This window comes from Rhincodon typus, chromosome 12 (genome assembly GCF_021869965.1).
Source record: "Rhincodon typus isolate 14 chromosome 12, sRhiTyp1.1, whole genome shotgun sequence".
Lineage (NCBI taxonomy): Eukaryota > Metazoa > Chordata > Chondrichthyes > Orectolobiformes > Rhincodontidae > Rhincodon > Rhincodon typus.
The window spans coordinates 68,229,059-68,250,200 of record NC_063343.1 but is presented as its reverse complement, the minus strand read 5'-3'; the positions used below and the strand labels follow the sequence as shown (position 1 = coordinate 68,250,200).

General features: G+C 38.9%; 1 protein-coding gene across 1 annotated transcript in view; it reads left to right on the top strand.

The window, feature by feature from the left end:
- LOC109912529 (protein diaphanous homolog 1) overlaps positions 1-21,142 on the top strand; it is a 323,327-nt gene that overhangs the window by 128,313 nt on the left and 173,872 nt on the right. The window contains exons 14-15 of the mRNA XM_048603507.1: positions 14,742-15,299; positions 18,532-18,646. Of these exons, the coding sequence (XP_048459464.1) occupies positions 14,742-15,299; positions 18,532-18,646 (673 nt within the window). The remainder of the gene's footprint in view (positions 1-14,741; positions 15,300-18,531; positions 18,647-21,142) is intronic.

Below are 21,142 nucleotides of genomic sequence, written 5' to 3'. Positions count from 1 at the left end.
GTGTTCATCCAGCTCTACACCTTGTTATCTCAGATCCTCCAGCATCTGCAGTTCCATGCTAAAGATGTTTGTCTATCAAAAATATACCTATATTTTGCTACCAGTCAGTTGTGTTTCTATCAAAGGTAACCTGCTAAGCATTTTGTAATTGTGAACAGAGATGTGGAAAATACTGATCACATTCAGCCAACTAGGCTAGTCTGTGGAGAGGACTTAACAAGTTAACAGTATAGGTCCAAATCTGCTGTCAAAAAACTGATTTGGCTTCGAGTGCAATTGAGACTTAAACTTTGCTGATCACTGCACAGATGCAGCCTCGCCTACTGTGAGTTTTTAGCACGTTCTTTCTTGCCACATTTTCACCATCTGCTGTCTTTTGTTTACGTTTTTGTTAATTTTGTAAACTGAGTTCAGTTAGGAGTTAATGGCCGTAGCTTGCCTGTTTCACTATAGCTGTCTTGATTCCCATTGGAGAGAGATTGAAAGTGTTGAGCATTTCTTCCAATCTTCATTCAGCAGAAATTTGATCTCTTGAACACGCTTTGTTTTAATAATGCGACATATGTCATGGTAATAATAATTCACACATGGTAAAACTGTGTCTGGAAGCTTGTGTTCCCACTTTATAGTTGACTAATATTTAGCCATCCTGGTGTAAGGGTACTTTTTTTAACTTTTATTAAAAAGTTGTCAATTAATAGTGTAGTGAAATTTCTGTCATCTGCATTTCAAGTTTATGTCTCAACCCCAAATATAGAATTTTGTTCTTTTTTTTATTCAGTCTGTCCACACATCTCCCAGGTGGGAGGGATGCAGGAGAGATTCCTGATAGCAGTCCTAGCCCATTTATTACCTAACCTACCTATTAAAGCATTGAATTTCAGCAAAGGGTGTGTGCCTTACTTCCTTTGCAATATCCCCTGGCCCTGAGTGTTAGCTAAGGTTATCAACTTAAAAAGCAGTCCTTTTTAGATTCTTGATTCTGGGAACTTCTCCAGATTTATAAAGTAACTCCTTTCTTGGCATTGCCAATTCTCCCTCAGGTTTGAACTTGAAATTACATCTGTAGCTTTCTGTGTTGGTGAATTGCATTTGATAACCAGTTTTCCATTCAATATTTTGTAGCTCAAGTGGGGAAGGAAGAACAGGAGAACAGAATGAGTTGGATTGTTCTTCCACATTCGGTTACTAGCAAGATGTTCTGAATGACCATCTTCTGACCTGTCTAATTCCATAGTTCCTGATGTCAAATGATGAACAAAACATTAAAGGCGTGAGCACATTCAACAGGATGGATGTTTCCCCTCACAGAGGAATGTAGAACCAGAGGACCCAGTTAAAAAATTAGTGTCCTCCCATTTAAGATAGAAATGAGGAAGAGTTTCTTTCCTGATGGTAGTCAGTGCTTCTTCCATTCAGAGCACTAAAGGCTGAGAGAGACAGATTTTTGATCAAGAAAGGGGTCGAGCTTTAATCGGGGCAGTCAGAAAATACTGAGTTTAGCTATGATCATATTGGACAGTGGGGTAGGCTCAAGAGATCAAATGACCTACCCAGTTCTAGTTTTCTCCCAATTGCTTGCTCTGCATTTTGTGAGAGCCTAACAATTGCTGCTTTATTGACAAAAACAAAAATTTGCAAACATTCTTCTATCACAATAAAAGCTATCTTATATAGCTTTATGTAACTGAAGAGGATTTTCTGAACCATACACATTTAAAAACCCAAGTATTGATATTTAGCTATAAACCCAGGGCAGATTCTCAATAATCCAGAATCCAGAATTGTTACGGTGCAGGAGGAGACCATTTGGCACATTGTGCCTACACGGATTCTATTACCTTGTATCAGTCTCCTGCCTTGCAGATCAATATCTATATGCTCCTGTTTGGTAGCTGATGACAATGTGACTGTAAGCAGAGATTTCTTTGTGTGTTTTCCAGCAAGTTGTATTATGTTTTGGTGTCCAAGAGCATAACTAAATCACTGACCAAAGAGATACGACTCTCAAAGTCATCCTACTGCTGCAAGATAACCCAACAGCTAAAATAATGGAGCAAGGAAAATAATCGCACGATGTATATTCTCCTGTTCACCAGTTGGCCACATGTTGTGGTTCATCTTGATTTGATTTTCCTGTCTGGTTTCTCTGGCTGATGTTGAATCCTTTACTCTTTCTGAGGCAAATATTGAAAAGTAACTGTTGATATCTTTGGACATGTTGGAGACTGGGTTTACAACTCCTTGCAGCTATATTGCTCAATGGATTGTCTCTTGTGAAAGAAGGTGACAAGTAGCAGCAGCACCTGAATGTAAATTAGAAACAGATGTTTTAAGTGGCACTGGTAGTAGGAACTGCAGATGCTGGAGAATCTGAGATAACAAGGTGTAGAGCTGGATGAAAACAGCAGGCCGAGCAGGAAGGCTGACGTTTCGGGCCTAGACCCTTCTTCAGAAATCCTTCAGAAAGGTTAAAAAGACTAGGATTGTTTTCACTGGAAAGATGGCAGCTGAGGTGAGACCTTATGAGAGGCATAGATGGGGTGGATTGTCAGAGGCTTTTTCTCAGGGTTGAAGTTTCAATTACAAGGGGGCAAAAGTTTAAGGGAGATGTGTGAGGAAAGTTTTTTTAGCCAGAGTGTCATAGGAGCCTGGAATGCACTGCCAGAGGAGCTGGTGGAAGCAGGCACATTGGTGACATTTAATAGGCATCTGGATGGTTACATGAATAGGGAGGGAATAGAGGGATACATACCAAATAAGGGTAGAAGGTTTGTTTTTTAGTTTAGTCAGGGCATGGCACGTGCTTGGAGGGTTGAAGGGCCTGTTCCTGTGCAGTACTTCCTTTTTTTCTTTTTGATAGGGTAGGGTTGTGGGTCTGGATAGGATGCTCTTCAGAGGGTTGGTGTGGACTCGATGGGCCAAAGGCGTTAGGGATTCTATAATTCTTTTCATGTGTATATTAAGAGAAAATGTAGAAGTTAGAAGGGCAGAATAGTACAAAAATAAATCTGCTGTCACACCAGTTGAAAGCTTTGTCAGAACTGTAGCCTTCGCTAATTAAATTGTACAGAAGTCTGAAGAGTTCTGCCAAGTGTGAGCGAGATCTGAATCTGTAACTTGCCTTTATGAATATTGATGATCTTGACCGATATTATAGCATTCATAGTTTGTGTGGATATTTAAGGGGCTGAGGAGCTGCAGTCTTCTGTTGCGCTCAGGTCTTTGGAGACCCATAAAATTCTCATGTCAAGCTGTTCTGACCAAGCATTTTTCTCTCTCCACCCCCTCACCAACTTGATGGACTTCCATTCTTTACAGCTGAAAACTTCCTCATCCACTTCGAATGAGTTACTATTCCAAACTCCAAGCCTGGCGTGGGTAGGAGGATTATCTCCCAGGGGTTTATGTATTGAATGAAAACATCCTATGTGCTGCTGTAACTAAAGGGATTGTCTTTTTCCCACTGAACAGCTTCCTTTTCTGCAGCAAGAATGCTGCATCTGTTCCTACTGCTATTTCCTATTCAGTGCGAGTGATCTTTCCTCTCGAGACACAGCTGATGAAGGGGGAAGCATAAATCTGCTGTGCATCATGACCATTGTTAGCAATCTGTGTGGATTTAATATGATTAGCAAAGAAATGTTCTTACTTCAATAAGAACAGTTATAGTGTGCTGTTTTGAGTCAAACTAACAAGGTTTTTATTTTTTTTCTGTACATCATTGTGATTGACACATATGATAATTTGTACTTCACTGTTGATGTATTAGGAGCTGCTGATTGCTAATGTTGCTCAAAAGATAGAAGAGAGACAGAACCAACACTATTATCCACTAAATGTTTACTTTAGCAGCTGTTCTATTCACTGATCAAGAACAGTGCTTTTTGTCTTTTCTTTCGTACTTAAAAAGTGCTGCCAGAAATATTTCAATGCATTTTTCTTTCTCCTTCACAGTTTCGAAAACAAGTTTATCTGAAGGAACTGTTAGTTTGAGATGGACTTTTTTTCAGCAATAGCAAGTTGAGCTTTCTAATTACAGATGACTTTTAATTTAGGTCATCTTGTTTGAATGAAGATTGCTGTTTCATTCAAATTACTCATCTTACTATTAGGCAATTAACTTTTTTTTAAGTTTGAAATCACTTTAAATCAACAGGAACAAGCCATATGCTAGTTATTCAAAACCTGAACCCTACAGTCTGAAAATTAGGAATTTTAAGGTTTCTCAGAATTTTTAATGTCAGCTTAAACAACTGTAATTTTGTGTAGAAGCATATTGCAGCTTTGTCAGCACATTTACTTTAGAAGCTTGACCAGGACTTTTAATCAAGAGTTAAAGTTGAAAAGCTATCTTTTGAGAGAACCTGTTTGACGATTGTTTTTATAGTAAAGTTGAATTAATAGGTCTATTGTATCAGTTCACATTTAAGTCACGCTTCCTAATTGTGTTCCTTCCCCTTTTCTCCACTGCTTTTAAAGAGAAGTTTCCATATGCTGCACCTTTGACCTTTTCTTTCCTGCTACAACACTGCTTGCATCAAGCAGCTGAAATTCGGGCAGCCGACATGGGACATCTGGCCAACTCTTGCAAATTAGCTATTATGGTACCATTGTAGCATCCAGTAAGTCTGCTACTTAGGGATTGTAATAAACTAGTCAATAATATGGAGCCAGACTAGAGAAAAGAATACCTTTGTGTTTAGAATCCATAAACCTTCTGCTCAAACACATGCATTCCACACAGAAACTCCATTGGATGAAGACACCACTTTATCACGTTCCATGCATATATTTGGGCAAGTCTGCTTCATCTGTTTTGCATTACAAGGCTGCATGAAAATTCAGCCCTTGGGAGGAATCAATCTACTCTATACCATTCTGCTAAGATTTGTAGTCTTGTGGATGAGACCATTTGAAAACCTGACTGCCCGCTATGATAATGGACTATCATGAATAAATCTCTGCTGTTGGATCATTTGGAAATGCTTTATGTTCAAATTAATGAGAGGATACTAACTCTGATGATCTTCCAATATGTTTTCATATGACAAAGCTTCTGATGTGAAAAAAGTGATAGTCCTGATTGCTTCTGTGCTTCTGGGAGCGTAAATGAATTGCATGACTTGCGTCTTCACTAAACATCTATAACCTCAGAACCCAGATAATGCAAAAAGCAAAATATGCCTATATTTGAATCTAATGTAGATAGTTAGATAGAGTGGTGAAGAAGGTTTGACATGCTTGCCTTCATCAATCAAAGCTTTCAATACAGAAGTTAGGAAGTCAAGTTATGACTGTAGAAGACATTGGTAAGGCTGTGTTTGGAGCACTGCATGCAGTTCTGTCTGTCCTGCTATAGGAAGGATGTCATTAAACTGGCAGCGGTGGAAAAAAAGACTTAAGAGGATGTTACCAAGATTGGAGGGTTTGAGTTATAAGGAGAGGCTGGGACTTTTTTCCCCTGGAACATCAGAGGCTGAGGAGTGACCTTATTTCGGTTTACAAAATCATGAGGTGCATAGATAAAGTGAATAACCAAGGTCTTTCTCCACTGTAGGGGAGTCCAAAACTAGAGTGCGTAGATTTAAGGTGAAAGGAGAAAGATTTAAAAGGGACTTGAAAGGTGACTTCTTCACACAAGGTAGTATATGGAAAGAGCTGCCAAAGTGGTAGAGATGGATACAGTTACAATAATTAAAAGGCATTTGGACAGTTACATGGACAGGAAAGGTTTGGAGAGACATGGGACTAGTCAGTTTAGGAAACCTAATCAACATGGACCAGTTAGGCCGAAGGGCCTGTTTCCGTCCTGTATGACTCTATGACTCTAATGTTCTTTATTTTCCAAAAGAACGTTTTCTTTTTTGCCCCTTGTTTTCCAGGACATGTAGAAATAAAATTAAAATTAATAAATTGCTTTTATCATGTAAATGAGAGACACTTTGTCCGAGTGAAACGGGTGGGCAATCGTCAAGGTTCAAATTGAAAGAGGAACAAAGGCAAAAAGCAATCAGATGATTAGATTCCGTAGAAGGGTCTCGACCCGAAACGTCAGCTTTCCTGCTCCTCTGACGCTGCTTGGCCTGCTGTGTTCATCCAGCTCTACACCGTGTTATCTCAGATTTTCCAGCATCTGCAGTTCCTACTATCTCTATAGATGAAGTTTGGTTTTGGTTTTAAAGGCCTTTATATTTGTAAGGAAGAGGATAGATTGAGGAGGGAAGATACGTCCAAAATTCTGATTTGAGGAGTTAAAGGATTAGATAAGAGAATAAAATCTTGACTATCACAACAACAATGAAGTCGGAACAAGGCATTCTTTGTAACTATAATGGAAATAAAGTAGCCAACAAATGTATTCAGCTTTCATTTCTACCTGGTGCAAAGTGTTATTCCTTTTAGGCTGACTTGAGCAGTAGTTGTCAATGCAGGATATTACAAATGTAAGAATATAAGAAATAGCAACAGGAGGAGACTATATACCTTTTAAACCTGTCCTGCATTTAGTATGATTGTGGCTGATCTTTGACTTTAACTGCACTTTCCTCTGCCCACTCCCCACATCTCTTGATTCCTGATTCTAAAATATCAAATCATTTATGACCATTTGGGAAAGAAAAGTCCAAAGATTCACAGTCCTTTAAGTAATGAAACTTCTCCTCCTTTCCTCCATTTTAAATGATTGCTCCCTTATGCTGAATCTGTGTCCTCGTTCTAGATTCCCCAGTCAGATAGAATTATTCTTGTGTCTACCCTATGCAACCCATTTAAAATCCAGATTTCAATGAGTTTAATATTGCAATGAAAGATTGTACATTTGGTATATCGAGAAAAGGATTACATGAAATGATGTAAACTTTTCCAGTGCCTTAATTTCCTTGACACACAGTGGTTTCCTCCTTAATTATATGTTAGAGACATGAGGGGTAAGGTTGATGATAAATAAGATCATGCATTTTGGCACCAATATTTAATTTGTTCAATGCACTTTGGTTTCATGTGGTAAATATTTGATTTTATATAAGAAACTCATTCTGCATGAATTGCTGGGTTGTGCTGTGCTCCATGAATAAATTGTGGCATTTATCCATAGAGAATCTCAAGGGATCTGTGGATCATTTTCCCATTCATCGTATGCTATATGTTGTCATGTCTCAAATGCGGCATCTATAGATGTGCAAAATCAAGAACTGTAATTATTGCAATTATAATTATTTTTATACCTATTAATCCTTTCGCATTTTACCATCGTCCATTTTTCCAAATCTAAAGATTACAGCATAAAAAGGCAGCCATTATTTTATGGAGGTAACATCGGCTCATTTCTAGGACTTGATATTTTACAAAACTCCACTTTGCTACATTAATCTTCATCTGCCAGTTTTTTTCTAACTCGTCCAATCAATCTATATTGTAGATTCTTTAAGTTCTCATCACAGTATCCGCTCCCACCTGTTTTTGTATCATCAGCAAAGTCTGCCACATTATGTTCTGCTCCATTCTCCAAGTCATTAGTATAGATTGAAAATAACCAAGGCACTAGGACTGACCCTTGTGGCATTCCCCAGTTACATCTTTCCAGTATGGAAAGGTCCTATTAAGCCAGCTGTTTGTCTTCTGTGTCAACCAATCATCAATCTATTACCCTTAATACCATGAGATCCTGTGTTGTGCAGTCAGCTTTTATGTGGCATTGTGTATTATCGAATGCTTTCTGGACATCCAAATGCAACACTGCTTCCCCTTTATCGACTGTGCTTGTTATATCCTTAAGGTATTCTAGCAAATATATCAAATAATTTCTATTTCACAAAACCATATTGACTCAGTTTGATTGCTTTAAGTTTTTATATCTTACTGTTTTTTCCTTAATAATGGACTTTAGCATTTTCCCCAACAACAGATGTTTGGCTGACTGGCCTACAGTTTCATGCTTTCTGCCTCCCTTCCATCTTGAACAGGGACATCCGTTAGCAGTGTCCAATCCACTAGAATCCATCTGGAATCCACTGAATTCTTGAATGTTTTGATGAATGCCTCCACTATCTTTACAGCTACAATCTTTAAACCCTTTGAATGCAAACCATCAGGTTCTGATATCTTGTCTGTCTTCAGTGCCATTATTTTGATCATCATGGTAGAGATTGTTACAAAATCTTTTCTTCCATCACCACATTGCTTGATGCAATTTGGAAGATCCAATTCAAGAGCGAACTATACGGTAAATGGAAAAGCCCTGGGGAAAATTGATGCACAGAGAGATCTGGGTGTTCAGGTCCATTGTACCCTGAAAGTGGCAACGCAGGTGGATAGAGTGGTCAAGAAGGCATACGGCATGCTTTCATTCATCGGACGGGGTATTGAGTACAAGAGTTGGCAGGTCATGTTACAGTTGTATAGGACTTTGGTTCGACCACATTTGGAATACTGCGTACAGTTCTGGTCGCCACATTACCAAAAGGATGTGGATGCTTTGGAGAGGGTGCAGAGGAGGTTCACCAGGATGTTGCCTGGTATGGAGGGCGCTAGCTATGAAGAGAAGTTGAGTAGATTAGGATTATTTACATTAGAAAGACGGAGGTTGAGGTGGGACCTGATTGAGGTCTACAAAATCATGGGTGGATGGCAAGAAGCTTTTCCCAGAGTGGGAGACTTACTAGGAATCACGATTTCAAGGTGAGAGGGGAAAAGTTTAAGGGAGATATGCGTGGAAAGTTCTTTACGCAGAGGGTGGTGGGTGCCTGGAACGTGTTGCCAGCAGAGGTGGTAGAGGCGGGCACGATAACGTCATTTGAAATGTATCTAGACAGATACATGAATGGGCAGGGAGCAGAGGGATACAGGTCCTTGGAAAATAGGCGACAGGTTTAGATAGAGGATCTGGATTGGCGCATGCTTGGAGGGCCGAAGGGCCTGTTCCTGTGCTGTAATTTTCTTTGTTCTTTATCTGATAGTTTTGAATGTTTACAGTGTCTTCTAATGTAAAGACTGATGGAAAATATTGCCTTAAATTATTTGTCATACTCATGTTCTCCATTATTGATTCTCCATTCCCATCATCCAAAGACCCTGTGCTTACTTTAGCTACTCTTTCATCTTATATACCTATTGAAGCTTTTCCTGTTTGTTTCTTTTTTTATTCCAATTTACTTTCGTGATCAATTTTCTCCCTTTTTATTGGCAATTTAATCATCTGCTGCCGGTTGCTGAAACAAATTCCCAATCTTATAGCCGATCACTAGTTTCAGCTGTTTTGTATGCCTGCGTTTGTGACCCGTGGTTGGTTCACCCTTCTCATGGACTCCTTCATTACAACCAGAATAAATTTTTGCTGAACGGTATGAAATATCTGCTTAAATGTCTGCCGTTGCTCATCTATTGACCTTATGTTTAATCTTACCCGGTCTGTTTTAGACAACCCTTTGTGCGTACTTTTTCAATTGTTTGATGACACTAGTTTGAGTCCTAAGTCACTCTCCCTCAAACTGAACTTGAAATTCTATGATGTTATGATCACTATCCACTAGCGAATTCTTAACTACGAAATTTTATTAATCCTACCTCATCACACATTAGTAGGTACATAGTCTGTTCCAGGGTCAGTTGTGTAAAGTGCCACTCTTAGAAATAATCCCAGATGCAAGCTATAAAAATTCATTTTCTGTGGCACTGTTGTCCATCTAATTTATCGGGTCAATGTATGAAAAAAATGCCCATGACAGTTGTCGTGTCCTTTCTTACACACCTATGTTATTTTCTGATTTGTACTTTGACCTAAAATGAGGCAACTCTACGGATGACTCCCATCTGTGACTTCTTTCCCTTGCTTTCCCTCATGCCCACTCAAACTGATTTCATTTCATTGTCTACTGCACCTGTATTACTCCTCACCACCTCACTGATGCATTCCTTTATTAAGAACACTACCTCATCTGTTTTTACTTTTTGACTATTATTCTAAAACATCAAATATCCTTGAATATTGAGTTCCCAGCCCAGGTCACTTTGCAACGACATCTGTGCAATAGCTGTAAAGTCAAATTCATTTGTTTGTTTTTGGGCCATGAACTCATCTATTTTGTTTCAACGCTATGTGCATTCAGATAAAGAGCCTTAACTTTTGACTTTCTGGCATTATTACTTATTTTGGATCTAACTTCTGCTGCACTCTTCTGTATTTTCTTCCTCTTCCTGTCACATTTTAATTATGATTTGCCTATTTCAGACTCTACCTGTGCTCTCTCATTTCTTCTTGATTTTTAAAGTTCCAGTCAACTAACATCCTTTCAACTCCCCCACCCCCCATCAAACCTGTCACCACCCCTCGCCCTCCCCCCACCACCATCCTCCCAAAGATCACCACCAACAACTGGTCTAAAGCAATATCAACAATCCGTGGCATACACGTTGCCTGGACACTGGTTGTGTTTTCAAGTAAAAGAGTACCCGTCTATTGCATTTTAGTTCCCTCTTTCCACGGGATATATATATGTATAATATTATAGTGGTATTTCAGTTCAAAATTACATTTTAATCTAAGATTTCTTGCAAAATCATGAAAGGAATAACTTTACTGGTGTCTAAACTTGAAAACAATCCATGCATGCAATTCTCCAAAGTAGCAGTTAAGATACTGGGACAACATTGTGCCGTGAAATATGATACAAATAAATGTAATGCAATTCTTGCTATATAAAATGTATTTTTCCATCAGCTTTTCAGAAATGTTGGATTGACCCTTGATTTTTACTTCAGTACTTTGTTTCAGTTTACTGCAGTTTTGACTCAGCCCCGACTGTCTACTTGAATTGCCATATCCCATGCTGTTACATTTTATGTTTTCTAAATTATATATTGATGTCCACACAGAAATGTTATCACTATGAGCTGCAAGCTGTGAAAGGCTTTCATTACAGGAGCTGTTTCATGAACTGCCCAAAGAAACTAGTGCAGCATTATACATTTTTCCCTAATGCTGATTTGCTCAGTATATCTACACGCCAAAGTGCTTGAAAACTGTCTTATCTCTTTACTTCAATATATTAAATGGTCACTGCAGCCACCTTTATGTACTGAGAGAAGCAGTCATTCATTTGCCAGAAACTTTTAATTTTTGAAAGACGGATGATGCAGTCTTGTTAACCACAGTTATAAATCTAGTTTTTTTTGTCTTTCTTACAATTACTTGGAGCAAGAAATTACTTTTTCTTTTGCAGGGTATGCATATTACTTTTTTGCCTCACAAAGAGGAATCAGCAAAAATAACTTGGATAGTTCAGAGAAGGTTCGCGTGGGTGATTCCTTATAAGAAAAGGCTGCGCATGTAGTCATCGGAGTTTAGAAAAATGAGGCCTGATTTTTTTGAAACATAAGATTCTGAGAGGCCTTGACAGGGTAGATCCCGCCAAGATGTTTCCTTTCGTAGGACAACCTAGAACTGGCTTTCAGTTCTTTAATACTACTGTTCACAAAATAAGGGTTATCCCATTTAAGATGCAGTTGACGAGGAATTTCTTTTCTCATAGTCTTTAATGTTTGGAATTCTTTTCCACAGTGAGCAGTGGATGTGGGTCTTGACATTTTTCATTCATTTGTCGATGTGGGCATTGTTGGCTATTCAGTACTTTTGTCCATCCCTGACTTTCCTAGAGAAAATGGGTGGTGAATCTCTTCCTTGAATAGTAATAGTGAAAGCATAGCAGTGCAGCTCTGAATCAGGGTAGTGTGTGCCGTGGAGTGGAAATTGCAGGCGATAGTGTCCCAAGCATCTGCTGCCCTTGTCTAGATGGTAGAGTTTGTGGATTTGAAAGGTGTTGTCATAAGTCTAGGATTGTGGAGGACTGGCAAGCAAGTGAAATTATGGCCACAGTTAAATCAGCCTTAATCTTATGGAATGGTGGCACTTACTTGATGGACCAGTTATTTTATCCTTGCTGCTATTTTGTTTATTCATCAACTAAGCATTCTCAGTCGTTAGGTTTAGTGAATTCAAAATCCTTTGACTAAAGAAATATCTCCTCAATTCAATCTTAAATAAAGGCAGTTCAGTGTCTCGAACCCACTCCATTATTTAACATGCTCATAGCTTGTTTCATCTCAACCTCAGCTTGACTTTCCCTGCCCACTTACCATAAACCTTCATTAAAAATCTTTGTTTGCGTGCGTGCGTGTGTGCATGTGTCTGTGCGTGTGGAGAGTGTGTGTGCGGAGAATGTGCGTACATGCAGCTGTAAATTAAAAGTCTGTCTATTTCCTTAAATTTATTTAGTGTCCCTGTGTCCACCTCACTCTGGAGTAGTGAATTCCACACATTCACAAAAATTTGAAAGAAGTAATTCTTCCTCATCTCCATTTTAAATTTGTTACATCTTAGCCTGAAACTAACCCCTTGTTCTGGATTGCCCCACAAGGAAATCTGCTGTACACCGACTGTCATTTCCCTTTTACATCTTCTGTGCCTCAATTAGATCTTCTCTCATCCTTGTAAACTGAAGCAAGTACAGTCTTAAGCTGTTCAATCTCTCAAGACAAGCTTTTCATTTCTGGAATTAATCTAGAGAACCTTTTCTGATCTGCCTCCAATGTCATTACCTTATAGCATTTGGCTTCCTACTTATTTTGCCTACACTTTAACTTCGTGTGACTCATGCATAAGAACATCCAAGTTCTGAGTTCATATTTTTGGAGCTGAGGCTGTTTACAAAGTAAGCTTGTACTTGATCTAATGTTTGCATGTGTTGCTGAAGAGATTCAAGAAATTTGCAAGTGGAGTTTCATTTGACACTCAAACAAAATAAGTGATTCATCAGAGAGACTCTGGGACGCTGACAGAATATTGGGCATCTGGTCCGTGATAGGGATGCACTTTTTTTGTCTTTAATCTGGAGGTGACTGAGTTTACTGGCTGCGTGAGTCTCACTGAAGAGCCTGTCTCATCCAAATGATCTTCTGTGCTGAAATTCCTGACTTTGAGGGTTTGCTCATGATGTGCACCTTGGTCCCCTAGAAACAAAAAAGGTCTATTAGGGATCCTGGAACCTCTCCGACTTGAGAAGCTATTTAATCATGACTTAATGCCTCAGGATCACACAGCATAGAAGGATTCTGTTATGCCTGTCCTTACTCTTGGAAAAGCGATCCAGTTTGTTCCATTTACCTACTTGTTCTGCATAATCATGTGAATTCCCTTCTCTGACTGTATATGCAACTCCTTTTTAAAAGTTACAAATGAATTTGCCACTTTTCATTCAGTCAGTTAAGTCCACACTAGAACATCTGACTAAGCTTTTAAAAAATTTTCCCAATTGGATTGCTTGAATGGTACTTTCCACTCAAACTTTGTGCTATTTTGTCACAATGAAAAGAGAGTGTGTGCAGAAGGAGAATGGTTGTGCTCAGTTCTTTAAATTGAAGCTTAGCTGTTTTATAGCTAGAATCATTGACTTAAGGAACAGAAGGTGGCTGTTTGGCCCATAATGTCTTTGACCAAAAGGAGCCATCTAGTCTAATCCCACCTTCTGGCTCTAAGTTTGTAGCCTTGTAGGTTAAAGCATTTTAAGTACTGAACCATTTTTAAAAAAAATTTGTGATGAGAATTTCTGCATCTATCATGGTTTCAGGGAGTGAGTCCCAAAACCCAGGTTTGCGCTGAAGTTGAAGGGCCCCCACAAAAGAGACAACAGAGTTGAGGAGTATCTTTCTGAAAATCATCAAACTTATTTGTGCCAAGTAAGAAGAACTTGACTGAATACATTGACTTAGTTGGCTAACCTTTCTCCACAGAGCTCCTACCTGTGGTCTTCAGCCCAAGACTACTTTTTCCTATAAGTATATTTGCAGCAGTGTGAATTACAAGTGGAAATGCTGTCCATTTGTCTGTAATTTTATCTATTAAGACAAACTGATAACTCACTAGATTTTAAACTTTGCCACTTAAGTGTCCTGTGCACCAAGCTTTCGAGGCAGGCCTATTGTGTGCTCAAACTGAGAGGAGGGTCTCCTTTGCAAAATTTCTTCCGGCCTTGCCTCTGACCTGGAGGAGACTGGCTCACCTGTGCTATGAAGCAAGCCTGTTTTGCCATTCTGATAAAATTAGTGCTAACTAAAAATATTGGACCAAGTTTAAAAGCAAGTCTGCTGAAGAAGCAGCTGTCAAATTGGTGAAGATCTTTGTCTAGTAGTAGGATCTGTGACTGTCTTTGAGTACATGTACAAGGCCTTCAGAAGTGATGCGATTCTGTATCTCAGTAAGGTATGGAATGAGTGCTGCTCAATGCTTTTTCTTCCCTCCTTCTAGGTTTATTTTTGTCTTCACTTAAATCGCAGTTGTTTGTAAAATGATGCCCTCAAAGATCTTGAACAGCTTTTGGCTTAATGTTTAAAATCCGTTGCATAGTTCAGTACTCTGACGTTATTGACATGTCAAAATTTTCTGTTTGGTTATCCTAACTAAGGGTATGTTGTCTCCTGCAAAAGATAAATATATTCCCGGGCTTTTACTATATTTTCTCATTGCAGAGCTTTTCTACTTTGGTTCCACTTGTTACTGTGAAATGGCCAATTAGACCTATTATTAGCATTGTAATAATCATAATAGTTGCATTTTTGATTTATGCTTCTTAGAATTGAAATATAACACATTTTCTAAAATGAATGTCCTTTATGAAAACAATGCAATAATTATTTGATTCTGTGACCTTATGAGCTCACTGTGTTCATAATATTTTGTTTTTGCATAGAACACGCAATTATCTAAAGACTTGGAAGATACAAAGACAAAGTTGGCCAAAATTCCAAAAGTGTTACCCCCACAACCAGATCAGGTTAACAGGCTGTTAACCCCACCAGCACTTCCATTACCAGGCCAGCCAGGAATTCCTCCTTCACCACTGCTACCGGGACAAGGTGGGCCACCTCCTCCTCCTCCTCCACCTCCTCCTCCTCCTCCACCACCGCTACCAGGACAAGGTGGGCCTCCACCTCCTCCTCCTCCTCCTCCACCACCGCTACCAGGACAAGGTGGGCCTCCTCCTCCACCACCACTACCAGGACAAGGTGGGCCACCTCCTCCACCTCCGCTACCAGGACAAGGTGGGCCACCTCCTCCACCTCCACTACCAGGACAAGGTGGGCCACCTCCACCACCTCCACCTCCTGGGTTTTCTGGAATGCCGCCTCCACCACCTGGGCTGTTTGGCGCTCCTGTTGTTCCAGCTGCCCCCATTTTACCATTTGGACTGTCATCTAAAAAAGAATACAAGCCAGAAGTTCAACTCAAAAGGCCTAATTGGCCAAAAGTAAGTGGATATCCTCCAATAATTTTATTTAAAGTTGAAGTCGTATATTTATTTGAGAGTTGCAGTTGTTTTGCGTGATTTGTGAGTAGTATATACAAGTTGTAATTCTTATTTCAATATTTGACTTCAGAATTTGCACAAATATTTGTTTCACAGTCATTGCAAGCACTGTATAATTACAAATGCTGCTGTGGTTTGAGATTTTGCTCAACCTTAGTACTAAATTATACTTTCTTCACTGTTCTTTGCTGTCTTCTGTTTTATTTTGCAGAATGTCTTATAGCACAGCAGTATCTTGCAATGTTCCCAGCTTACTCTTATAATTTATACTGTAATAGTTCTTGTTTTTTTTTCTCCCAGCTTAAATAGTTCTTTTTCTGTTTGCCATCTTTCTCTCTCCCAGTGAGTAACATGCTTTGTGGTCACTGGCATGGAAAGTCTATATGAAAATATAAAAATGAAAATAGAATCCATGACTTCAAAATGTGGACTTAATTATTTTTGTCTCCTATGGTACATTATCTTCTGACCTGGAGCTTGGCTTTACTTGAGTCTTGATCTCAAGTACCAGCATCAGGAGAGATTGACTCTGCAGGGTCTATTTTGTGCAGGTCCAGATATTCTTTTTTGCCCACATTGAGCATTTTAAAGAATTTATTAATGAGAATTCCTAAATATCTATTTGTTTATATTTATCATATGGTGTTACATAATTGGACATGCACACACATGGAATAGAATTTTTGTTTCTTTTCCACCTGCTGGGTAAATATATTTTGATTTCATATACCAAGAGTATTATTCAGAAATTTATTGGAATGTAGAACATGTTATGTTACTGCTTCCATTTAAAGGTAAATTGCATTGCAACATATCTATAATCTGCTCCTCCGATTTGTTTCATGCCCAGCTGTCACAATCTAAAAAGAAAAAATTACATCTGTGAAACGCATTCATGTGTCATCCCAAAATGCCTGAGGTTCATTGAACTTTTTGAAGTTTATTCACTGAGACAATGTAAAAGAGCACTCAGTGCAGAAATAATATGCACCACCACAGATACTTTCTGTGTGGTGAGTTTGGAAGTCCATTACCACACAGAACCATTCTGCGATGAGTGGATAAAACTTCGCCAACCTAACAACATAGAGTCCTCATAGTAAGCAGGCAATAGGAGAGTCCCAGTCTGTCATGGACTGGCGCCAAGCCTGCATCTTAAAGGCCAGTGCAGACTGAAGCTTGAACAAAGCATGTTGGGACTTACCTGTAGGTTGTTTAAGTCAATGCTGAGACACTGACAATACTAGAATTCATGAAGGAAGGTGAAATGTCTCTTGTCAGTGTCCAGTAATCTCCGCACTGTCGGCTTAGCTGAGTGGCTCACCTCGTCAAATAGCTTACAAATCTTCAGGTATAAAGAATGGTTTGCAATACATTTTCAGTGAATATAAACATATTCCCAAGTAGACAGAGAAAAACAAGAATTACAGAAAAACTTTGTTGAAGGGCAGATTGTATATCTTCAGCTCAATGCTGGCTGAATTTATAATACAAACTAAAGTAAAAATTATAAGGAAATTATAGTAGTTACAAGGCAACTGGTTGCATCCGTATAGTTTCTGTTTTAGGTAACTCAACGTATCATGTATTGCTGGACCAATGATTTTGACTAATTAATACGCAATTCGTCTGAGAAATCAGATGGGACAATGTGATTAATAAGGTATCAAGATGCTATATATGCACTTGCTGAGCGTCAGATTTAAACAAAAATTGAATATCAATTGCATGCATTTAAATGTTAAGGAATGCTTCACAAAGAGACTATAATTATGGGTTTTTGGGTTGGAGTTCAATACTTTCTCTCATAGAAGTTCGTACCACTCAATAAACCTATCAAAAAGGGATTTAAGTAAACCTATTGCTTGGAAAACAAATGTGCAAATGATGGAATAGAATGATGTCTTTTAGTTTACATCTTCCTTTCACTTTCTACACTTTTAAATAACCGTCTCTGTTTGATGAGGAGTCAGCTCTTTTGGTGGGCTGGGTATACACCTGCTGCATGGGAGTAGCTTTTTGGCAGATGCACGAGCAACACCACCTCCTTGTTTTTCCATAATACCCCATCCCTCTTTACCAGTAAATCTAATGTACTCTTGAGTATTTTTCTGTTGGACTTGATCACTGTAATGTTTGGAGGAATTATCTTTACTACTCACTAGAAGACGCGAGAAATCTTTTCAGCTTGAAGATGAAAATGGCAAATTGATCTAACGTAGCTGTTACAACTAAAAATGACTTTGGTTCTGTTCCTGTTTGTTGCTAACAGCAAACTGTAGCTTAATGCTGCTGCTTAATTGGCTGCAAGAATGACATGTGTTGTATTTAATCTACACTTTTAAGCAGGGCCTTGAATGCAATTGATCTAATTGAATTTTTGAAATAGCAGCAGCTCTGAGATTGAAAGCTGATGGAAAACACAGTATTGTACCAAACAGAGTGATCAAATTTTAAATTGTGCTGCTGATTCATAAGATAATTAGCATGCACAGTGACCATTCAGCCCATCTAAATGAATTGACTCTGAAAGATCCTGAATGGGGCCAGTTCTAGAGTTCAGTTGTTTCTTATGATTCCTGAATTTTGATTTCCACTGCCATATCTATTTCTGTTATTAGTTCAAGTCCAGTGTTTGAGTGCAGGACTTCTTGATATCAAACCCAAAGCTTCCCTCCACTAGTTTGAACTTCTGTCCACTTATTCCATTCTGGTTTGTTTAAGTGACTTCCCAGATTTTCTACAAGCTTAACTGCTTTGTTTACCTTAATAAAGTTACCTCTCACATGCTTTCCTTCCAGTCTGAAAAGCCTGAGACCAGGGTGAACCACTTTGCATTGCCTCAGGACATTGCATGCCCCCAATTCTTAGTGGTAGAAAGTGAGGTTCTATAAGCTAGCATACAGTGACAAATTACAATCACTTTACCAACATCACTTGGATCTGGGGTCTTGTTTCAATTTGGTTTTAAATTGAAGACATGTTCGTTCAGTATATAATGTGCCGTCCACAAAACAAATGACGATTCCAACTTGTTCTGAATTGTATTCTACAGGATTTTAACTTTGCAATTACAAATGTATTTTCTCTGTAAAGCAAGTCCTTCACAGCTTTCTGATTGTTTTAAAACAAAGACTGGTTATGTCATAAATGTACTTTGCTTTGCTTTCAGATTATGCCTAAGGATATGAACGAAAAATGTTTCTGGGTCAAGGTAAAGGAAGACAAATATGAAAGTAAAGAGCTGTTTGCGAAACTCACCCTCACATTCTCTGCACAGACCAAGGGTAAGTATTTAGTCGGTCTTCAGTTTATGAATTGACCTTTTTAAATTTAGATTAGAACTCATCCCAAGTAAGCATCTAGAGTTTGGCTAACCTTAAATTCTAGTCTATGGATGTGGATTTTTTGGGAACGTTCCCACGTTTTGGCATTAAACTGTTGGGTGGGCATACTCTGGCTAAGCCGGTAATGCCCATATCACATGAACTTTTAAAAGAAGGAAGCTGTTCTATCTGACCCAATAACTTTTATACACTGCCCTTGAATCCTAATCAAATCTGAAGCATCTATTAATCTCTCTTTAAACTTCCTTTCCCCAATATACATTGATTTAGTTTTATTACAGGAGCAGGTATGTCCTGCTGCCATGGTACAGTGCCTTGGCGAGACCACACCTTGAGTATTATTTGCAGCTTTAGTCTCGTTTGAGGAAGGATGTTCTCGCTATGGAGGGTGTGCAACAAAGGTTTACCAGACTGCTGATACTGCAGGACTGACTTGTATAGGACTGTTTTCACTAAAGTTGAGAAGAACGAGGGATGCCTATAAATTCTGATAAGACTAGACAGAGTAAATGCAGGTAAAATTCTCCTGATGACTACTGAGTCCAGAACCAAGAGGTTATATTTGAAGGATATGGGGTAGGCCATTTAGAACTATGATGGGGAGACTTCTTTATTCTCTGAAAGTGGTGAGTCCGTGGAACTCTGTCACAGAATGTGGTTGAGGCCAAAATATAAAATGTTTCCAAAGAAGGATTTGATAGGTTCTTAGGGCTATAGAGATGAAAGGGTATGAGAAGAAAACGGGAACAGGGTACAAAGTTGGATGATCAGCTATGATATTGAATGGCAGAGCAGGCTTGAAGGGCCAAATGGCCTTCTCCTGCTTCTAGTTTCTATATTTCTAGTTCCCTTTTAAAAAGGTTACAAAATCTGCTTTCTCTTTACACACTTCCAAGCTTTACTGTTAATCAAAATGTTGTCAGTTTTGCAATGGTTATGACCTGCTGCCAGTTTGCCTGCCTTTCCAAGAACTTATTCTGAATAATTAAACAGGCTAGATTTCCACTATCTGGTATGGTTAAACTGCGTTTCTCCTACTTTGGAAACAGGTGAAACAATCTCTGATAGTGGAATTGTCATTAAATAAGTAATCTATTTCACCTGTCAAATTTGTATATGTATCATGCAGTTTGAATTCTGCGTCTGTGGTGGTGGATTAAGCATGCCTCGCTCCATTCCACTGGCACCAAAAAAACTGATATCACCTTCAATCCATTACTTGATTAAAAATCACAGTGCATTATGTCTCCATCTTCTCTACCCTACATTCATACTATACACCAGAAACTCCACATGCATCAATGGTTCAGGAAATAGAACTGTATGGGTGCTGTTGTGAATTCCACCTCTCCATCTGAGCTATGAAGTTTCAGTGCAATTGAGAAGAATGAGGGGAGGTTGCTGCAGTTTTGTGTTCACTCAGGGAATATGGTCGTCACTGGCTCTTGAGAAGGTGATGTGGAGGTGCCAGTGTTGGACTGGGGTAGACGAAGTCAGGCGACACTGGGTTATAGTCCAACAGGTTTGTTTGAAATCACAAGTTTTCAGAGCACTGCTCCTTCGTCAGCTGAAGTCACCTGATGAAGGAACAGCGCTCCAAAAGCTTGTGATTTCAAATAAACCTGTTGGACTGTAACCTAGTGTCGTGTGACTTCTGACTTTTCAGTATCATTCAGTAGTATAGGACTTGAGTAGTGTTGCAAAAAGGTACATGTTGTCAAAGTTTTTTTATCTTAGATTTGGCAGGACAATTTGCAAGAATATCAACTTAGAAGTAGGTATCATTTATGCTGCTTGAGAGGAGAGTGCTAATTGGTTGGTAAGTGGGTTCCGATAGAGGTGTTCCAATGGCGAATGCACTAACTAATGATGAGAAATGAACAGTGCATAACTGTCACGAATGCTGTGACCACTCAGAATAAACCTGCCGCGTTTAAAATACTAAACAAAGACTGGAAGTTAGGTATCATTCATCATTAGTTGGTGCATTCTCCTTGGAAATGACTCAACCAGTGTATTCTGTTGATGAAGTTTTTGCGTCAGTTTTTCCCTTTAATTGGTATTCTTGCACATTGCCCTGAAGAGTGCAAGACTGAAAGCGTTGACAAAATCTGCCTTTTTGTTGAACAGTACTTAACTCTCTTCAATGTAATGAATTATTTGGATCATTAATGCATTGGCTAAAAGAATGGTAGGAGCAGATTCGGCAGTACCTTCTCTGTAGGGAATTGAAGATATACTTGAAAAATGGGAAACATACACTGTTAAAATAACTGTATCAAATAGCCATCACATCTTAATGGACTAAATGGTTCCAGTGCTGTATGATTATTTGATCAGAGTTCATGTGGTAAGTATCTAGGAGTGGTAACCTTGGCTTTTCTTTCATTACTCCCTAATACAGATGAATAGAACCTTTTGTAATTCTCTTTCCAC